Here is a 20,824-nt window from a genome sequence, read left to right on the forward strand (position 1 = left end):
CTCGCAGCCCGGGTACACCACAGGGCAKCGGCCTGCCTGGAGATTGACCCTTTCTGCTGGGCTGGCAGGGTGGGATTTCCTCTCCCTGATCTTAGCACAGAATGTGCTGAATTGAAAGGCACCCAAGATCAAGTCCAACTCCTGGCCCTGCACAGAGCACCCAAAGAGTCACCTCATGCACCTGAGAATGTTGCCCAAACAGTTGTTGAAGTCAGACAGGCTTGGTGGTGTGATCACTTCCCTGGGGAGCCTATTCCAGTGCCCTGAAGCACAGCCATCTCCCAGAATYTGGGCCAGAGAAAAGACAGCAAAGTGTGCCAGTGAGGTGAGTGTAGACATGGGAGGAGAGACTTGGGTTCTGGTTCCTGCTCCACGGGCTGTTTATACTCTTGGTTTAGTATAAAAAGATCATATACAGGCCAGGGGACAGGAACATTTAAATCTCAGGCTCCCTTCCTTCTAGTGGGGCTGAGATCCCAGCTCCTTCACTTCCCAGCAAATAATTCACTGTGCAACCAAAGTGGAAGAACTCAGGAGGGTGGGTAGGGAGTCGCAGTGCCACAGTTGGAGATTTGTCTTTATTCCTGGTGAACTGTGTCGTCTCTGAGAAGTTAGGAGAGATGCTGTGGCTGTGCTCACCCCYTCTGCCTGTGGGAACCCCTCAGACCCACACAGTTCAATTTCTGGTGCAGGCTCCCTACTGGCCACCCTTAGGATCAGTCTCTTTTCAGCTATCTGGTTATAGCAAGATGTTTACTGTTTCTTACAGCTCCCTTAAATGGATGACAGTTATATATCAAAATTTCAAAGTGGACCTRACCACAATCATTGAAGATTATTTCAAGCCCTAAAAAAATTATTGTATGTCTAGAAAACAGACATAATTTTAAATGCTTGTGTGAGCAAGACATTTTCCAATTTTTTTTTTCATTTCTGTTCAGTGTTTAAGGATGTTGACACCTTGACACTCCGTGACACGAGTTTACACACGCACACAGACACAAGCACACAGACACACACAGACACACGCACACAAAGGTCTGCAGAATAGATTTTAAAGTTTCTATGTGCAATAAACAACAAAGTCCCAGTTGAAAGGGCCCAGAGTGAAAGCTGAGCTCCCAAATGAATTAGACTAAAAAAGATAACACCCTGAGGCATCTGTGTGTCTCAGCATTTAAATTATATCCCTTGAAATATCAGTTTGGACTTGGTGCCAAGAAATGGTTGAAGAGCTTTTTCATGAATATACCCAATAGAAGACCAATCTGTTGAAATGAAATGTGTCTCTAATCATTTGCTATAAACATAACATGTTTCTACTTTATTATGTAACCTTGAATCATCTTAGTCTTTTAATGAGGGTTTTGGATTGTCGCTAATGCTTTACAATTTCATGGAATTATATTGTCCTGGTGTTACACTACTGGGAGAATGTGTACTAGAATTTAATTTTCCACTTAGTTAAATGGATAAAATAATTCTCAGGTTTCTCTAAAAAAATTTCTTTCTTTTTTTGCCCTTTAAGGCCTTGTCTCATTTGTACAGATATTCCATTCAAATTACTATAATGCTAAAAAAATTTTTTAGCAGATTTCACTTTCTGAGTCATTTGACAATTCTTTTATTCTTTTCTTTCTTGAATTATAGGCTGTATGTTCTTTTTCCTTTTTAGGATTAGTGATTACATGGATCTGACCCCTGTAGATATTGTAGGAAAGAGATGTTACCACTTCATTCATGCTGAAGATGTGGAAGGCATCAGACATAGTCACTTAGACTGTAAGTACTTCCATTTTTGTCAAAATGCTGGTAAAACAGCTGATTGCTTCTAAACTATTATTTATATTCCACAACTGGGATCTTCATCTTGCACTTGCTCTTTTTTTGTCATAGAATTTCATAGAGGATGGCTTAAGTAGAATTTTTTTGTGTTATTTATTTTCAAGTCTTTTTATAGACAGATAAGATAATTTGCATATGAGGAAATAAAGTATTATGTTCATATTACCAGAGTTTATAGCAGCTGTTAATTTACATGTGCTGTGCATTATTTCAATCCTTAAAAGAGSTATTGCTTGCATGAGAAACTCCCTCCCTGGCACAGAATAGGAGCACCTCCTCTTTGAGGGTTTTGGTTCTTTCTGAGTCATAACATGGAGGACAAAAACTGCAGCACAATTGGGATTTCACCAGGTTTTTTGATATAGAACTGAGCTACAGCTCTGCCAGTGCTTTAACACCCCATGTGTTCATATCTACATGGCCCCCATCTCCCTGTTAATTTGCACACAGGTAGTATCTGATTAGGATAAGGATAACAGAAGCACAAAAATGCTGCAAAAGACAAACCTTAGCAGAGAACATGTGCAAAGTCTGTGCATGGGGGAAGGGAGGTTCAGCTTGATTCCTTGTAATTAAACTCTTTGTATTCCTCTTATTAAAAGCCATAGGGCCTAATTCTTTTCTTGTTGAGATCTGTTCACTTCAGTGATGGGGCTCCTGATTTACCCTTGCACAAAAAATGACTTATGCCCATAATCTCTAATTTATCTGTGCCTGCAGTGRAGCCAGATAAATCTTTGAAAGTTTCAGTGACTGACTGCATTTATGATTGACTTTGGTGTTTTTCTTAAGGTAGAAGAGTATCTGCAAACAGCTTCTTAAATTCAGAGTCACAATTTTGAGTAACTYTGCTCCCCCTGCATCCTGTCCCACTAACATTTCCTAATAAAAGGGCAGGAGCCCAAATGCAGCTACATTTACTTAGATTTTGCAAAACCATATGACTACAATAGAAGGCAGTAAAAAATGTTCTGTCTTCMAATTAGTTAGTTTGATCTGCAAGGGAAGATAGGAGGATATCTCTGACAGAAAGCAAGAGAATAGGGACAGCTTCTATGATAACATATGGCAGCCAATAGCAGTGGTAGGCTCTGTAAAGATTTCAGAAGCTTCTAGAATGTAAAGTGCATTTGGCATGAGATCAGGTTATATATATTTCTGCAGAAAAAGAAAGTGAAATCAACTTATCCAAAAGGGTAAACAAAGTAACTTTGTATCATTTCAATTTTAMGCATTTAATATCCAGGAGAATATGGCAGTTGCTGAGAAATGATGGAACAAATTCAGAAACTTACTTGGTGCTCTTGAAACTGGAAGTCAADAATGACAAGTTGCACTTTCACTGCACTATCTGACCAAGGAAATAAAAGATATTTATGACTCAGATTTACCATACCACCTGGCATAGATGAACATCCCATTTGAAAAAGACCTTAATCTTCTGAATGACCACTTCTCTCTGAAATAGAATGTGTTTTATGAAACATTCATCTTCAGAAAAATTAGAGATCCATTCAGACAGTATGAGTTCAGTGTGGTCCAGTGTATAAGCGCTGAACTAGGACTCAGGAAATCCTGGAAACAGGAATGACTTGCAGAAAATTATTTCAACTCACTGTGTTCCTTCTCTCATTGTATGTCCAGTTTAGTGGATGGGATTGCAAACTTTAAACACACAGGGACTTTCTCCCGCTATCAGGATCCAGTACCGTGGGGTTCACAAACTTGGCTGTGGGGCTACCACCATAATTATTCTTCCTAGACTGGTTGGGTTTTTTTCGATAGACAAGGCTGGATACATCTTTTACACATATTTGGGYTCTTSCCTTAAAGAAACAAGATGCTCATCAAATCATTYAGATTGGAAGGAACTCTGGGATATCATCTAGTCCTATCTAATGCTCAAAACAGGAGCAACACTAACTTGAAGCAAATTTTTTAGCACTTTGTCTAGCTGATATTTAAAAACTTCAGATTTTCCACAACTTCTCTGAGTAACCTGTTCCAATAATCTTAATAAGGATTAGTTATCCTCACAGTGGTTTGGGTTCTTTTCCCTTCTATCCAGTTGAAATTCCTTTGTTTTTGTTGTGCAGCTCATGGATCCATCTCTGCAGTGTCCCCCTTGCAGATACGCTGAAGTCACCTCTTCTTCAGGCTGAACAAGCCTGGGTTCACAACCAAGAGAAAAACATTGTAAAACCCCAAAATACTTCATAGCAACTTGTCAAAACTAGAAAATCCTCCTGGTTTAGTAAAAATAAAATTAGAGCTGRAATTCATGAACTGGCAAATCCCTGGCTGTAGAAGATAAAAACCCAGGAGAATCAGTTCCCCAAAWGAGGGAGCACAGGATATTTGCCAGTACAACGTAGGAAATAATTGCTTGAGATCACAATGGAAAAAAAACATATAAACCCCCAAAAAAGCAGTATTGTCCAATATTTTGAAGAGGAGCTCAAAGCTAAAGTATTGATAGAAAGCGCTGGTGAGAAAACGAAGCAGAACTTGAAAAAGCAGCAAACTGAAAAGGTTGTGTTTGATGGAGAATGCAACCAATAATCCTGGTGTATTTTTACAGGCAATAAATTAAATTGTAATGATTAAAACAAGAAGAAACCCAAATTGCAATTGCACATTAAGGGCAAAAGAAACCAAACTGCTATTCTGCCTATTTATTGACRACATATCCTAAGCAAAAAGTAAGACCACTACATCCTGCGTTCTCATAGATATTCAAAGACATCAAAGAGGAAAACAAGCAAAGAAGAAAATCACAAAATCACACAGAAAAAAAATCAAGAGGGCTGTTGTTGGCTTCAGATCATAGCAGCCCATTAGAAACTTAGAAAAACAGGCCTTGTTAACTCTGTCTCAGATAAAAGAAGACAAAAGCAGTTTCAGGAATGTGACCATAACAAGTATAATTGTGTAGAAGGTTTGTAAGACTRTAGCAGTGACAACAGGCTTTTGTAAAGGAACTACTGCCCTAATGAAAGGCCAGTTATGATCAGAGGAAGAGCTTTCCTTGGCTTCAACGAACATGAGGGCTATGCCCTAAAAAAAAAGCAATTTTTTATGGACTAAAATTCTGACCCTAGTGAAGTAAATAGCAAAAATTCCATTAGCTTCAGTGGGGTCAAGATTTCTGTTTGGAGATTTATGTTAGTTATACCTTGATGCCCTTGTGAATTAATAAAACATTCATATAATTGTACATGCACCTGCATTTATAGCAACTCAAAAATACATGGTGTGATGACATAAGCTATTGAAACCTTTTTTTTTCAAACAGAAATACAATTTTATGATAGTTGTTTCTATCCTATTTCATTCAAACTTTGAATAATTGTGCTTTTTCACAAATTTCTCAGCCAAATTTTTGGTGTTACAATTCCACCTTATCGAGACCTTTCCTGTTTCTTCATGGCTTCAGAAGTTTGGCAAATTTCTCATTTATTCATGTTCACTATGTTTGTTGAGCAAATTGCTGGCAGAATCGTGACAGATATCACCATAAATCAAGTCTGTCTCACAGAGATCATCATTAAAATGTTCTCTAACAGCCTGTACACATCCAGCATCATGGCCCAGCTGTTGGCTCAGCTAATTCACAGAAACTGGCTAAGCTGCAACAACTTTTGTTTAAATCCGGACCCTCAAAAATTACAGGTCTGGCTGTACCCTGGCACAGATAGAGTCTCTAATCCTGGCTTTGTGTAACAGAGCTTTTTGTTAGGTTATGTGGCATGAAAGAGTTGTGATTGAATGTTCATGTTTCATAGTTATGCATCTAGAACTAACATCCCAGAAAGACCCCTCATGGCCCAGTTTTATTTTACCACTTGTAAGAATGGGAAAGGTGATAGGATCCTCTCTGTTTGCTTACCTCTGCATAAGAGCATTGCAGGACTGAACTACGTGTCGAGYAGAGGGCAGTTCATACACTTTCACTGAGCCATGAGTCCCTGCATGAGCAGAAGTGTCCTTGCTCTGATGACATCAATGACAAATGTCCCTGATCTTAGAGCTAGCAGGATATATTTGATGTCAAATCAACATCAGAAATCAAGCAGATTAATAAAATTACTGTTGTATCAGGTCTTAGCTCTGTCTATGRAACTCAGCAAGGGTAATTACTGCTCTAGGGAGTACCATGCTGTGCGTGTGTGCTTCCCTTTTTCTGACACCATCACAATTCAGAAGTCTGTAACAGTCCTTTGTTGAGAGCTTCATTTCATGCTAAGGATGAGTGGATGTCGTATGCAGTAGGAGTATCCATCTCCATTTAATTCTATAAAAATTAATGGTCTTCATTGAACATCAAGAACCTGATACCACTGTTCAATGAAGGTGATTAAGAAAGCAGCAAGGAAGGATAGAAKTCAAGACTTCTGAAGTCAACCTTAATATAATTTTGGGCAAATACATGATAATGTGCYGCCATTTCAAAATTARGATATTGTTTGCAAGAGCACTGTCACAACTATATTCCGATTGGTATTGGTATACAATACGTGCTTTTTCATTTCAGAATCCTAATTGAGGTCTAAATTCAGAAACCTAGCTCTGACAAGAAAGATACTGTTGTTGTCAGCTATTGCTTCGAGAATATCATCCTCTTTCTTCAGGATTTGATTTACAGCTCTAAGAAATACAATTCCTCAGGAACAGTGAGCCAGGGCAGTTCATTTCCCATAAAGCAAAGGTCTCTGATGAGTATGTTTGGTAGCACTCCCTCTCATCTACTTTATCTGGTTTCCAGTGGTTAGAATAATCCAGTCTTTCTGAAAATAAACTATTCCACGTTCACCTTTTTCATGGCTCCCCTATTTTTCAAGGAATATTACCCCCTCAGTCTGCTTTTAAATCAGTTATATATTCATGATTTCTTTTATGTATGTTCAGTAGAAAAAAATCTGTTGCTGCACAAAATATTGCTTAGTGGTTTAGCCTACCAGCCGTAGTTGAACTAACCCTTTTAACTTCTGCACATCAGTTATAATTTTTTTATTCTCTTAATAACCTCAAACACATGAAAAACAAATAGAAGGAGTTGATAATTTCTAACAGTAAAATACTTCACATATTTTGCTATCATGCTGTGGAATAACTCTGCAATGTCAAGTAGCTCACAATTAGTAAAACTGTAGGGGGAAAAAAAGAAGTRTTTTGATCCTGAGGAATTTTTATCCTAATCAGATCGAAATTTCAATGCTCTTGTAGTGGTTAATATCTTCAATAACCAAAAAAATCAAACTGATTCCAATGTCAGGTTTTACATTCTGGGAYGGAAATAAAATGCTAAAATATACAAATGAATCTCATGTTTGTACAATTTATTATCGTCGCTAGAAAGCAAGATTGATTCTAAATTAGGCTGATAGAATATCAGGGGTTTAGCTATTTCTTAAACTAAGCCAAACTGGCACCCTGATGATAGCCTAGTCTATGTTGTTTTCAAAGTATTGCTAAGTGCTGGTCTGACCACCTGCACAATGTTTCTCTCTGTCCCTAGTATGGGCCTGCAAAGATTTCTGTGTTGGGCACTGAAACCCTTCAGTCCATTTCACTGAACATAATGGTGATAGAGCAAAATGAACGAACAGGAAATGGAAGCATGTAAAGAAAYGTTCTTTTATTTTCATGCAGGGCAAAGGATTGTGGATTTTGCCTTAAGCACATGCCTAATGGGTTTTTTTCAGCCCTAATGAGTCTTAAGGGATGTACACCTACCCAAGAGTATGTATTTGTCATGTCTTTTAGCCACGCCTTKAAATCCTGAAGGTGTTGAGTTTGCTTCTGCAAATTCTTCTTTGGATTACAAGAGATATTGGTCTGTCTAGCTTATTTCTTCATCTGTTTTTGAACAAAGCCAGGTTCTTTAGAACAGAAAAAACAGTCTACAGTATGCAATTATGTGTGCCTTGTACTTTTTTTTTATACACTATTAACTCATGGCTGGATCATTCCTTGACAGGTGATGTTTACATTTCTTTGTGTGGAGGACAGTTGTTATTATTTTAATATTTGGTGTTTAAATTATCAATTAACCATAAAAATGCTCCAAATTTTTTTTAGTCCCAAGAAATTTCTAATCTTTGTGATATTTTGTGCCTCAGTTTTTCAAATGCAAATTTTGTTCTACTGGACAAATGTTTTGTATCTGCATTAGATCTTTTGGATAGTAAACAAACTAGAAAACTCGACATACATAAGTCTTTAAGATCTTTAAATTAGCTGCTAAACCTAGTTGCAGAATTTTACCTTTTGTAGCTTAGCAATATACAGTTACTTTGCAAGGTGCCTCAGATAYAGTTTGCAACCCTTTAACTTAATTCCTGATGCTATTTCATCTTCAAATTAAATCTAATGCAATAGTGATTTAGTGTATTCCTATTTCCATTTGTAGGCTTTCAGTTGTATCCTCCATAGCTCAAAGTCAGTTGAAATTTGCACCTAAAATCTCCTATTTTCACCCTGAAAGTGTGCACAATACCACCTGTATAAATACCATTGTTGCATTAAGGAGTTATAGAGTAAAGGTTGAGCTATGACTTCTGCTGGTAACCTCTGTGTTAGCCAGTTTCTTTGTTAATAATTTTCTGTATTTTTTAAAAAGTGTTTTTGTGCCCCAAATTTCCAACCCCAAAGAAGAATTTATATTTTTATATTATTCTTGTGATAAATTTCAGAAGCATATATTAACTTGCAAAGCCATGGGAACAAAGGATAATATTGTGCACATCCAGCAGCTTCACCTTTGTTCTGTCCACCGAACTATCTCTGTGCTTTTTGCTAGATGATGTAMATGGACGACTTTTTAAAAAAGGACAAAAGTACTTCAGTCACGTATCTTTCCACCTTCATTGCTGAGGTTTTCTCCAAGATTACTGAGACCAGAAATTTCCATCATGTTGTAGTCTAAATCAGAAAGTATGTTGCCCTACTAAAAATCCAAGGATGAATTAAAGATTTTGTTTGCATCTTACTAGTGTGTGAAATACCTATCCTAAAATGTCCCTATGAGAGTATGATGGAACTGTTGCCGATCTTTCCAGGGTTTTAGGACCCTATTAGTGCTATGGGCTATTTYTCTTCTTTTTCTTTTTCAAAGGTCTGGACAGCTGACCTTGTGTGTCTGAGGGAGACAGTTTTCAAAGCTGTAAAGACACAAAAACAGTATCAGCAGACTGTGTAGCACATGTCAAATGTGTGATGGTGTGCCAGTAGGTCTTATAAGCCCTTGTTTGAAAGAACCTGCTGAAGTCACCAGAGGCTTTGCCATCCATGTGTCCTGTGGCCAGTGCTGGGTCCATGTTAGTTTTGATGCCTGATAACTTACAAACTTATAAAGTGACTGGGCTGGTACAGGACGCCAGCTCAGTGGGCTTTGGGAACAMCCTACAAAGCACATGAAGCCTTTTAACCCAATGTCCATAGGTTGCTGTGTATTCCTTCTGAGATGACAAGATGCATAATTATTCCAAAGTTATTTTATTTTTATTTTACAAAGTTGTGTTTGGGTTGGTTTTTTGTTTTTTTTCTTAGCACTAAGCTGTCTTCTAAAGGCTTGCAGACAAAAGTGGAAACCCTTGTTTTGTTTTTATTTTTTGCAAGTCATMTGGTATAAAGGGACATGCTTCAAAAATGTCTGCTGACAGACGTGAGATGGTGATGAATCTTTGTTCTGGTGGTTAGAGGGAGTTTGAACATTTGGTGATGCCATATCCCCATGACACTGTGCTCTGGATGCCTTTTCCTCTAGAGATTAGGCGGAGGAAATCAGTCATTTCACTCAGCCCAAGCACCCAAACAGGAACTCTTATCTCAGGAATGAAAGTACGTTTAAAGGCATCCTGTTCCTTGAAACAGACCATCTTTAACCTAGGTAATTCAGATAAAATTACTGCTGATCTGCTTCTGTGAATCTTGAGTCTCTTATTTTTAGGAGATGTAGTTATGCAGTCTGCAGATACATTTGGCATGGAAAGGGTTATATTCTGAAGTCATTAATCTTACATAGGTTGTCATATGATGGACATTAATGGTAGTGGAGAGATGGAGGACAGATTTAAGTTTCTTGAGCAAGCAGGGCCAAATTTCTTCTCTGATGTTGAGTTTTAGTAGCTAAGGGCAAAATTTGGATCTGGGATTTCATTTTCCCCTACAGTTTGAACAGAGAGTTCATTAATGATAATGGAAGTTCTGTCTGAAGTTGGTGTTCAAAGMGGGCTTGGGTTTCTAAACGACCATTTCAATATTAGCAGAAGAAAATCACTTTATGGCAGGATTGAAGTCATGGGGAGAGAGACAAATCATGAGGGAAAGAAAAAGTTGAAAAAGRAAGAAGAAAACCTAGAGAATCCTAGGTAGAAAAATCTACTGTTCATTTTTCAATCCAGTCTGTCATAAAATAAACTAATATAGTTTATGTACATCAATTWTATCTATAGCGATCACAGAAAAGTGTTCTGATAGGCATGCCATAAGCTTCCATTGAATAGTGTGCCCAGAAATACACTGCATTGCATTTGATCAAAATCTACATAATGTTCTGAAATTAACATCCTACCTAGAATTATATAGTCTTGCTAATATTCATGATTATGCACAATTACAGTTGTCATTTCAAATACTGGGCCATGGGAAAATAGTATGTTATAATAATCAGAAAAAGGARAGGGGAAGAAAAGTGTCTCTGTTGTTCAGAGATGATGATTTCCATAGTGCTGGGAATCACTATTTTTTGGGGTTTGCTAGGTTTTAATAAATTTGCACTACTGCTGTGAACTGATGTCATGTAAACTGATAACATAGGATTGATTTTAAAGAAAACATCTTCCTGGTCTTAATCTGAGATAATTTGCACGTGCAGTATGCAAGGCTTTCTTTACTGTATTTGGCAAGCTACAAACTTTGATCCTAATATGAATCCACATTTTTAAACAGTTTGATTCAGAGTGCTTTTAACATTTGCTTTTTCACAAAGAGGTAGGAAAAGTATTGCTTACTTTTTAAACATTCTGAAGGTTTCAAATTTTTCTAAATGCTTGATTAAGGCTCTTTATTTTTTTCTGTRAGGCTACTTAATTTTGCCTAATTTATCACACATTTATGTACGTAACATCCCTACATTGGGAGATTAAACAGTATTTTGTACTGCAAATTAAGCAATGAATCGATTGCCATACTTAACATTTTTAGWGTGACTGTAGATGCTTAAAAGAATATCCCATGTGAATGAAGATGTTAGGTGGGAGTTTGAATATCAGTGAGGTACAGTTTTCTTTCAAGAACCTGATCTGCTACTTTCTGAAGATATGAAAAGATGAATTTATGTTTGTAAACCAGCAACTATTACAGTCTGGTATTCATATCACAGTAGCAGCCAGGTCTCAGTCAAAGGTACTGACACAATAATTGCATTCTACCCTATCCTAAAATAGATGTCTGTCCTGCACTCAGCACTTTCTCCTGTCATATTCTGTGAATAAAATGTAGCTTTCCAAAGCCTCACAGAACCAGTATTTTCTTAGAAAAGTTATCATCTTTGTATTTTTCTTAGAAGGAGTCTGTTRAGATACAGTGAGTCAGACAGGGCTGGTGCAGAACTTTATGCGATGAGGAGCGGTAGAGCAGAGTGACCCATGGGCACTCCTGTGATGGGAAGGTGGCATTCTTTACCAAGCAATCTGCTGTGGAAGCCTTACTTTTGTCTGGTAGGTAGAAAATGCATTTTCAGACTGTCCAGGCTTCAGTCCCCTCCTCCTCACTCTACCCTGTGTAGTAGATCCAAAATGGAAGTGTTTGTGGAGAATTACACCATCAACATATGATCCCTCACCGAATGTCTCCAAGTCTCCTGTCATCTAGCCCCTAATTCTGTAGCAAGCATCATTTAAAATTTCTAAATATTTTTCATTGCTAAAATCCAGTTTGTGGATACCTACTATTTAAAACATCTAGCTCACTAATTGCAAAATCTATAGGAAAGTCCTTACAACATCAAAGACTCACTTGATCCTTGGAGCTATTATAAATGGAAAACTGTCTCTGTTACAAGCAAATAAGGCACTTAATGCACTCTTTCTGGCTGTGATGCTATTTTTCCTGTGGGTTTTGAAAATGACCTTCCTGTAAGCATCAAGGACTGTAACTTTTCAGATAAAGAAACTTGTTCTTGTTTTAAGTCTATGCCAGGTTCATTCCCCTATAGCCCACAGTTTTCAAAAGCAGAAGAAAAAGTAATCCAGAATTAAAAAAATAAAAACCCCTCTGTTTCCAGAACGAAGTTACCCTGTCAGCTTGCCTTGGGCCTTAGGTGGAGAAGTAGAGATTAAAGAGTCAGTATTCCTTTTCATGTTTCGTCTGCCAGTTTTGTGAATGTAGAAAGAGTACTTGTGGCTGCAGCTAAGTATCAGACTGTAGTGTTAAGTATGGCAATTTCATCCTCATGCAGTAAATTAAAAATATTTTTATAAGTTTATCACGAGAGGAGTTCAGTATCAATACCATCCAGTCATTGATAAAGGTATTTCAAGGAGAAGGGTGAATAGCACAGCAGATGTAACCTCAATATTTTCACCAATTATAAAGAGCCTCTTTGTGAAGCTGTGTGAATATGTAAGATGATCTCATCATTTCCTATTTACTCAATACTTACCTGAATACGCAATATAGTGTAGCTTTTAAATGCATATGCACATGAGTAAAATGTCCTTTTGTAAGAGACTTTGCTAAAAGACTGCTTTTGATACACAATTTCTTCATCTCCTCTTCAAACTGAATTAAGCTACTTCCTTCTTTTAAAACACAACTCACTATTTAGAAGCTTTGGCTTTGATTTCTCAGAACAGCCTTACAGGAAGAAACTATGTTCTTTTTCTTTTTTGTAACCATATTTCTGAGGACAAACTTGTACTGATTTATTTTAATTTTCTAACAGAAATAGGTTCCTGCAAAGAACACTGACTGCTTCTTCTTTTCCCCCTCCTTCATTCCACTGCTACAAGAATATTGCTGTGCACAAAGCTACCAAGGAAAACTGAAATCCCTCTGTTGGGAACTGTGTACACAGCAATATATTCATACTTTGAGAAATAAGTGAGGGKTTTTTTTATTTCTTAGCATGACATACTGTGCACTTCTTGCATTCTAACCACCGAATTCAAATTGAGGAACTAGGTAACATTTCAGCAAATTTTAATCAGGTTTAGTATCCAGCATTTTAGGAATATATCTGTGCAGCTGACATAAAGGTCACCAATTTTAAAACATTAACCCTCAGTCCCTTTGATTAAAGTGTTTATGTATATATGTGTGTGTGTGTATGTATAATTATATAACCCAAAAGTGCATAATCCCTTCACATGGGCCATCCCACCAATGTGGTCACGAGACTCACCTCGTCTGCCAGACTGGGTACTCTATGAATAACACAAATAGAAATATAAGATTATTTGCCTGAGAACATTTAGGATGTAACTACATGGCATTACATTTTCAGAAATTTATGCTAAACTGAAATGCACTGTCTGTTGCTAGTTACAAAACATAACTTCACAATTAGAGCTTAGAGTGGAGTGATTCTTAGCTTTCATTTCTTCTCAAAATCAGTAACTTTATTAATGGACTTTGTGTAGCRGCAAACAACAGAAGATCTTTTAAATGAAAGTGGGCTTTACTCAGTAACACTAAGTTATCAATAAACTGGATAGATTTCCCCCCCGATGCCTCCTTTTGATTGCATTTTTTGCCTCACAATTCTCATATAATTTCTAAGTTGCAGATTGGCAATGCCAGCGGGTAAAAGATACTGGAAATTAGAAAACACTTCAAATTTTTTTTCATTTTTTTCTTTCATCACATTGAGAAATTTCTTCCCAGGTATACTGTGAATTTCTAGAACTGACTTGGGGGTACCTAGTGCATTCTCAAAGGAGGTAAGAAACAGATTTACCAGCACAGTGCAGCTTGCTGAAGAATCTCTTTATATAGAGAGAATTTTTATATTGAATCACGGGACTTCCAACAGAGCTCGGCCCACAAATCTCTTATATGAAATGTGCTTTAGACAGATGCAGGAAGGAAAATTCTGTGTATCTGATAATATATCTGAACTGGCCAAAAATAGAGTGGGAATTTGCAGGTAGATGAACTTCATGGAAAGTTCATTTTAATGCAGTATTTCAGACATTCTTTGGATGTATTCTTTGTACTTGGGAGCCTGAACTCTTGAGTGCAGATGGTTTGTATAGAGCTCTGATGCACTGAATTCTCATTCTTGAGAAAGCAAGCACTTTTTCCTCTTTTCCACAGTTCTGAAATGAATGCTTTGTTCAGTCCATGACAGACTTTTGCAGTGGTGCAACAACCAATATAAAAGCTGCTCAAGGATGAAGGACTTGTCTAGGATGACCAAAAGAGTTGGAGAATCTGGGTCCTTAGAGCTATCACTAAGCAGAGCTCCAGTGCACTCTTCAGCCACTGGCTGGTGACGTGCCTGGTACTTTGATTTTCAAAAGTGCATGTCTACAGTCGTCCTTTGGCATCTGTGTAGCCTGGTAAATTCCCTGGATAAAAACAGGTCCAAGGAAGACAATAGTGTTTTTAGTAGGTACAAGTGCAAATAGATTTTACTCATTCCTGCACACAGCTGTGGGCATTCGTGTTTCCAGAAGAGAGACAGTGTCACTCCACCCTTTAGTGCACATCAGTTTTACACTCAGCTGGAAGCAGACTGTTTTACTGACATGGAAATGTCTACCATAATTAAAACTTACAGAGGTGCTTTTTTTYCCCCCTTATTCTTCATAACTGATAAAGTTGGGCTAATTTATGTGGGATTGTTTTCTAAAGTGGTTTACAGCACTGGTTTGACAGAAATGCTGGATAGTCAGTTGTTCATATTTTATCTTTATTCTGCTGTATAATGAGGTTTTGAAGCCAATGAATTATCATAGTAGAATATTGAGAGCTTGKAATACAAAACTAAAAACTTAAGGAAATATTGATGTCTGCTAGAAACAAASCTAGTTCACTAGAGGCTGCTGAAAAACAACAAGACCCAGATACAAATATTTGTTTATATTAGAGCTGAACATAACTTGCACTTCACATTCACTTTACATGGCACTATTTTACATGCATATTTTTCTCTAGTAGCTGAAAAATTGCAGTGGGGATTGGGGGATACCTCCAAGGTAAAGAAACATCACTGGTTGTACGGCTGCCTTTGTAAACATCTTTTTCTGTAGATATCTTCTGTACACGGATTTAGATATAGATACATCCATATGTATAATTAGGGGTATAGACATTTGGTTAACTTGAAAGCTCCAAAGTGCCATTTGTCACATTTATGGTAGGAACTTTAACTGCCTTAAATACTTACTCTTTTCCAAAGTGACTTTTTTCTTTTCCCTCTACAAAAAAAAAGGAAAAAAAAAAAAAGAAAATGTACTTCATGAAACTATTGTATATGAAGCACTTATTAGCCGTAATTAAATGGACAATATGAATTTACTACGTCTTTAGGACTCTGGCTTGTTCTGGTTTAGAGCAAGATGATTAATGCAAATACATATTACTTGAGATAACCATTTAGCAGCTAATTTAGCCAAATTTATTACAGCAGTTAGAGGTTTTTCATTTTAGCAGACGGAGACAAGGACATGACAAAAGCAGGCGGTGAATGTGAAGGCACACTGCCCTCTAGTGCACAAAGCTTGGTGGCAATCGAGAGGAATGCAGGCAGGGAAAGGGCTCCAGCAACAACCGTGCCCAGATTTTGTGTCTTTTACGGGTTTTGTAAAACCATGCTGCTCCCTTCCACCGAAAGATTTGCATTTCATTGCCTTCTCCTGACACTGAAGAATCTGATACAAAACAAATCCGTTTCGACCTGGCAATATTTTGGCTGAAGTATTACTTTAAACATCTGTATTTTAAAGCCGTCTTGCTGTGGGCATTTAATAGCACCGGTTCACATTACTGATTGCTTTTACTTCTTTCTCTGTATCCTAGTTATTTCAAACATCGGAGAGAGCTGTCACTTTTTGGCTCTAACCGAGCCATTGTGTGCCTCCCTTAGGCCTCTTTCTCAGCCTGTTGGTGGATTTACTTTGCTCTGGCAGAAAGTAAATTCTCCAAAGACTTTTCCCCCACTGACCAGTGGAGATTTGGTTCATCTGAGAACTGTAAATTCTGTTTGACAAGATCAAAGAAACAGATGTATAAGTTCAGTGGTTGATATCGCCTGCAATAAGGAGAAATGATCAAAGCAGCAGGGGTAGAGTATCTTCCCAAACCTTTCAAATATCCAGAATCTCAAAGAGGYCTACCTAGGAGCTATGAATAAATCACATATAAATTTGCCTCCTTTTTTCCTTTTCTTTTTTTACAGTTTGACATTGAGTGCATTGGAAATGTCCACACAGCAATAAGTATTCTGTGAACCATGGAGATTTGCAGGTGGTTTTTGTTTTTGTTTTTGTTTTTTTTTACTTTCCTTTTTCTACTAGAGCTTCCAAAAGCAGATTAAAATTTTACTTTAAAAACTTGTAAAATATGTAGCTAATTACGCTGAACTTCAGGTCATCTCAATGGCATTAAATCCGAAGGAAGCCAAGTATCTTCTGCTTACACTCGTGGCAAGTTGTGCAATGAAGACCATTTTACCCCATTTTACCCCAATTCTCACTTCTGTTTTGTTTGCATTTTGCCGCCAGTGCTGAATAAGGGTCAGTGTGTAACGAAGTATTACCGCTGGATGCAGAAGAACGGGGGTTACATCTGGATACAGTCCAGTGCCACCATCGCTGTCAATGCCAAGAACGCGAGTGAGAAGAACATCATTTGGGTCAATTACCTTCTTAGGTAGGTCTTGCAGTCACTTCTGTCACCTAAACTGCTGTCTCTGTTGCTTGTCTCTGTTGGTGGAGGTCAAGGGAAAAARCAATCTACTAGAGAAAGATAAGAAAGAGAACTTCTTGTATCGTCCACCTCAAAAGCCATTTTGTTATAGTTATTGAGGCATCTGTTGTGTCTCAGCACACTAGAAYATTCTCGAATTATTATGCTGCCTTATCCTTGGAATAAATCCTCCACCACTTTATTGCATGCTCTGAAATCTACCCAGCCTGAGCTTAAAAATAAAAATTATCCACACCAACTTTCAGTCATTGTGTTACAAAATCTGWTGTGAAGTGTTTGGCACTGTTTTATTTGGATATTAAAAATTCAGGGAAGCAAACTGCTGGTATGTCAAAAAAAAAAAAGTTATCTCTGAAAGGCATTTGTCATTTTACTCCAGAGAGAGGAGCTWTCTCCGGACGATATCCTCAAACTACATTATTGTTCCTGTAGGCATCAGATAATATTCACACTGAAAAATGCAAAATAAGATTTTAAAATAAAAGCATTATTAAGTACTATTTTAAACTATTAGAACTATTTTGAACAGAAATAGTAATAATGGGTTAGAATGAAAGGCTGCTCCCTGAGAAATTCTGTTTCACCAAAGTATTTTTAAAGGACTGGTTGCAGAGCTCAAGGGAAAACCAACAGTCACTGAGAGACAGTGAATTATAAACCTGACCTTTCTCATCTGAAAATACCTTTCAACACATCCTGTTTTGTGGAAATGTTCAATAAGATTGGGAGATTTTCTGTTTCATTCCAAAGCAGAACAAACAAACAAATAAAATTTGAAACCTTGAGATTGTCATGAAATGCAATTGTCATTTTCTGGCCTGTTCTCCTTTTAAGTTGCTTGTCATGGTTTGTTAGATTCCCTTTGATGYCATGAGAGTTCAAAGTGATGTCTAGGGGTTAGATTGTGACTTATTATGCCAAGTCCAGCAAGCCCTGAAGAGACTGTGCCTGCCTAAACTTGCATGTTGAAATGCTTTTGATTCCCCTTTTGGGGAAGAGAAGGAAGCAACCCCTGGCAGGAGAGCATTGAAGGGGCACTGTGGGAAACCTTCCACAGCAGTGGAGTTTTCACTGGGACTTGYGTGTTTCTGGCCTGATGTGATTGGGCATAGACTTTTCTGAATRTATCCTTATACTGATATTTTTTTGTCTCTTTTTTGCAAGTGTGAGGCAGAACGCAGCAATTCAAGAGGTCAGCTTAAGGCTGACAACTCTGAACTGGAAGTACAGCTTCACTGTTTCAAAATGCCCAGAAATGTTCCCATATTTCCAGCTGTAGCTATAAAGAGAGGTCCATAAGAATTATGAACAGCTGCTTCTGTCTCCTTTGCTGCTTTTCAGCRAAATGGTGAACCTAGTCCACAAACTTTTCTCTACAAGCAGAATATACCTAAGAAAAGAAAAACAGGGTAATCTTCCCCAGGTCTCCTTCCAGAAACTGATTTTTCTGTGGCATTCCATTCACCAGTCTGTCAGAGAAATACTAACATCTTCACTGAATTTGTATTTTTAATTTAGATTTYTCCTAGTACTGGAATCCACAAAAGATCCAAATGTCCAAACAATATTTTAATAACAGATCAAGGCATAATTAGGTGTACCYTTAGCAGGAGTACTGGTCTGTATATATTTCCATGCATTAGAAAGTATGATTCAGCTGTCTGTAAAAGGATAGACTAATTATAGTGACAGGGAGGATTAATGCTGTTCTTGTTCTAGCAACTTGTTATTCACAGTGTGAAAGCCCTCAAACGTCTTTTGCTTGGAGGGGGCAAATTTGGGACAGCCCTGGAATAAAGTCACTTTGTCAGGACAAAGCCATAAAGATGATAATCGTAAGATGGCATTTCAGCGTGAGCTGTGTGAACTCTGAGTTTTCACAGTGAACGCTAACAGGCTGAATGTGAGCACAGTGTCATTGCACCCCCAGAGCTGCCTTGTATTGTTTTACACAGGACTGTGGATTTTCTGCTCTGTCACCAGGCTTGGGTTTGAACTGCATGGGAATGCTCACCTATTCAAAAATTATTAAAGATTTTCTTATTTATAATATTCCTATGCCACTTATATTTAGCTATGTGTGTTTCCTTGCCTTTGCATGGATTTAGGAAAGGAGCACATTTTAAAAGACACAAACCAAGCAAAGGCACAGTGTTGTAGGGATTTTTTTCCATTTCTCTATCAGTGTAGCTTTTTTAGATTGCAGTCATGTTCACTGCTAACAAGTCACAGGTGAGCACCACATGAGCAGATGAAGATATGATTATAATGGGTGTGTTGACAGTTCTTTATCCCTAACATATGCATCTTAACATGCACATGTGYATCTGTCATATAGTTAGAGAGGTTGTTTTTGGTTTCTTGCTGATGTGGATGCATGTTTGTAGTGTTTAAAAATTATATAGCCTTTTTTATCTAATTTTTGGTCAGATTCTTTGGAGCGGTGGTCGCTTTCATTAGCCTTAGCTGAGCACTGCCTTAATAACTTTATGCATGGTATGCTTGATTAAGGTGTGGAGAACTGGAATGTTGAGAAAAACAGGTATTGAAAGGGCTTTGGCAAGGTTGATAGAGAACATTGTTACAGAGATAACTCTAATAGACATTGCCAGTGGGAGAGAAACAGATCGGAAAAGTTAAAACTCTCTGTCCTCACAAGCACAGTAATCGGATCGAAATCGGGATATTTTGTTGTTGGATGATTACACAGTGTAGCTTTACTGCTAGATATCACACAAGCCATGATGTCCCACTTCAGTAAGAATGCTTTGATAGATCTAAAACTTCACTAGAATCAAACCAGGTTTAGTACCCGGTCAATAACAGTATTTGACTGCAGTATTAAAACAAACCTTCACAAAATTCCTGCTGTGAAGCTCTGAGGAGCCAAAAATATATGTTTCTGTGTTTACTCTGCTATTCTTCCTATTTATGCTCTTTGTTCCTGAACTTTGATGTGAAAAGAGGAAAAAATCATGAAACTGCAAATCAACCAATTGCATTTATATTTGCTGTGTCCTCTTCAGTAACCCAGAGTACAAGGACACTCCAATGGATATTGCACAACTTCCTCATCTGCCAGAGAAAACCTCAGAATCGTCGGAGACCTCTGACTCTGAATCGGACTCAAAGGACAACTCAGGTAACACACGTGATGTGCCTTTACACCCACAGGAGTTCATATCATGAGAGCCACATGGTCAGTTTCCCAGCTGCTTTTAGTTCTCAAGTATTGTTCCATTTTAACAAAAAAATACATATATATATCAAATTAAATTGAAAAGCGTGAGTAAAATATTTTAATGACTGTAGCATTTCCACAGTGTCTCCCTTCCCTCAGAATTTCTCTTCACTTTCTCTATGCATTCTTGCCTACACAATACCTAACTCAATATTTCATTTCCCAGCTGTGCTTATGAACAGGTATTGGACYTTGTGCAGAGGACTTGGGATTGAAACTTTTGGATAAAATTCTAGTTCTTCTCTTTCCAAAGTAGACAGACATTCTGCAGAGGTGTCTACTGTCAATCTTCATTACTTTTTTCTGTATAAATACATTCTTGAAGAGTCTCACTAGGGGGCAGTGAAGATTGAAAAATTTGAGTTTTCTTGGGTTAAAAGTTTCATTTAATTATAAGGTATGGGTTCAAGAACTTGTTTCTAAACTCTTTAAGTCTGGGACTTGAGCTGTTTTCTAAAGGCTGAGTGTACTTGTCAAACTCTATGTGTAAATTAGTCCTACAGATGGTCCAGTGCACAGATGGTTCACACATTCCCTGTTAGTTTTGATAGCAGTTACCTAGGCACAGGTACAAATCAGCTGGCATTGAAAGAAGTGTGTTTTCCTGAGGCCCAAGAAGTAAAGATGTTACTCAGCTGTAGTGTGCAAGATAGAGAGATGATAATGGATAGAGAGATGATTTTTCTCTCATGCCTATAATAACAACCAAAAGAAGTCTGGAGAAAATGGATTACAGTGGTATAAATCGAGAAAAAGCAAGAGGAGGATGAGGCCTTAATATTATAATATTATATGATATGG

General features: G+C 37.6%; 1 protein-coding gene across 1 annotated transcript in view; it reads left to right on the forward strand.

Moving 5' to 3' along the window:
* Positions 1 to 20,824, forward strand: part of NPAS3 (neuronal PAS domain protein 3) — a 401,776-nt gene that overhangs the window by 377,052 nt on the left and 3,900 nt on the right. The window contains exons 7-9 of the mRNA XM_057385383.1: positions 1,676 to 1,782; positions 16,578 to 16,725; positions 19,809 to 19,924. Coding sequence (XP_057241366.1) covers positions 1,676 to 1,782; positions 16,578 to 16,725; positions 19,809 to 19,924 — 371 coding nt within the window. The remainder of the gene's footprint in view (positions 1 to 1,675; positions 1,783 to 16,577; positions 16,726 to 19,808; positions 19,925 to 20,824) is intronic.

The sequence above is a fragment of the Malurus melanocephalus genome, unplaced genomic scaffold, assembly GCF_030028575.1.
Source record: "Malurus melanocephalus ecotype Western Australia unplaced genomic scaffold, MMel_1.1 scaffold_0, whole genome shotgun sequence".
In the NCBI taxonomy this organism is placed as follows: domain Eukaryota; kingdom Metazoa; phylum Chordata; class Aves; order Passeriformes; family Maluridae; genus Malurus; species Malurus melanocephalus.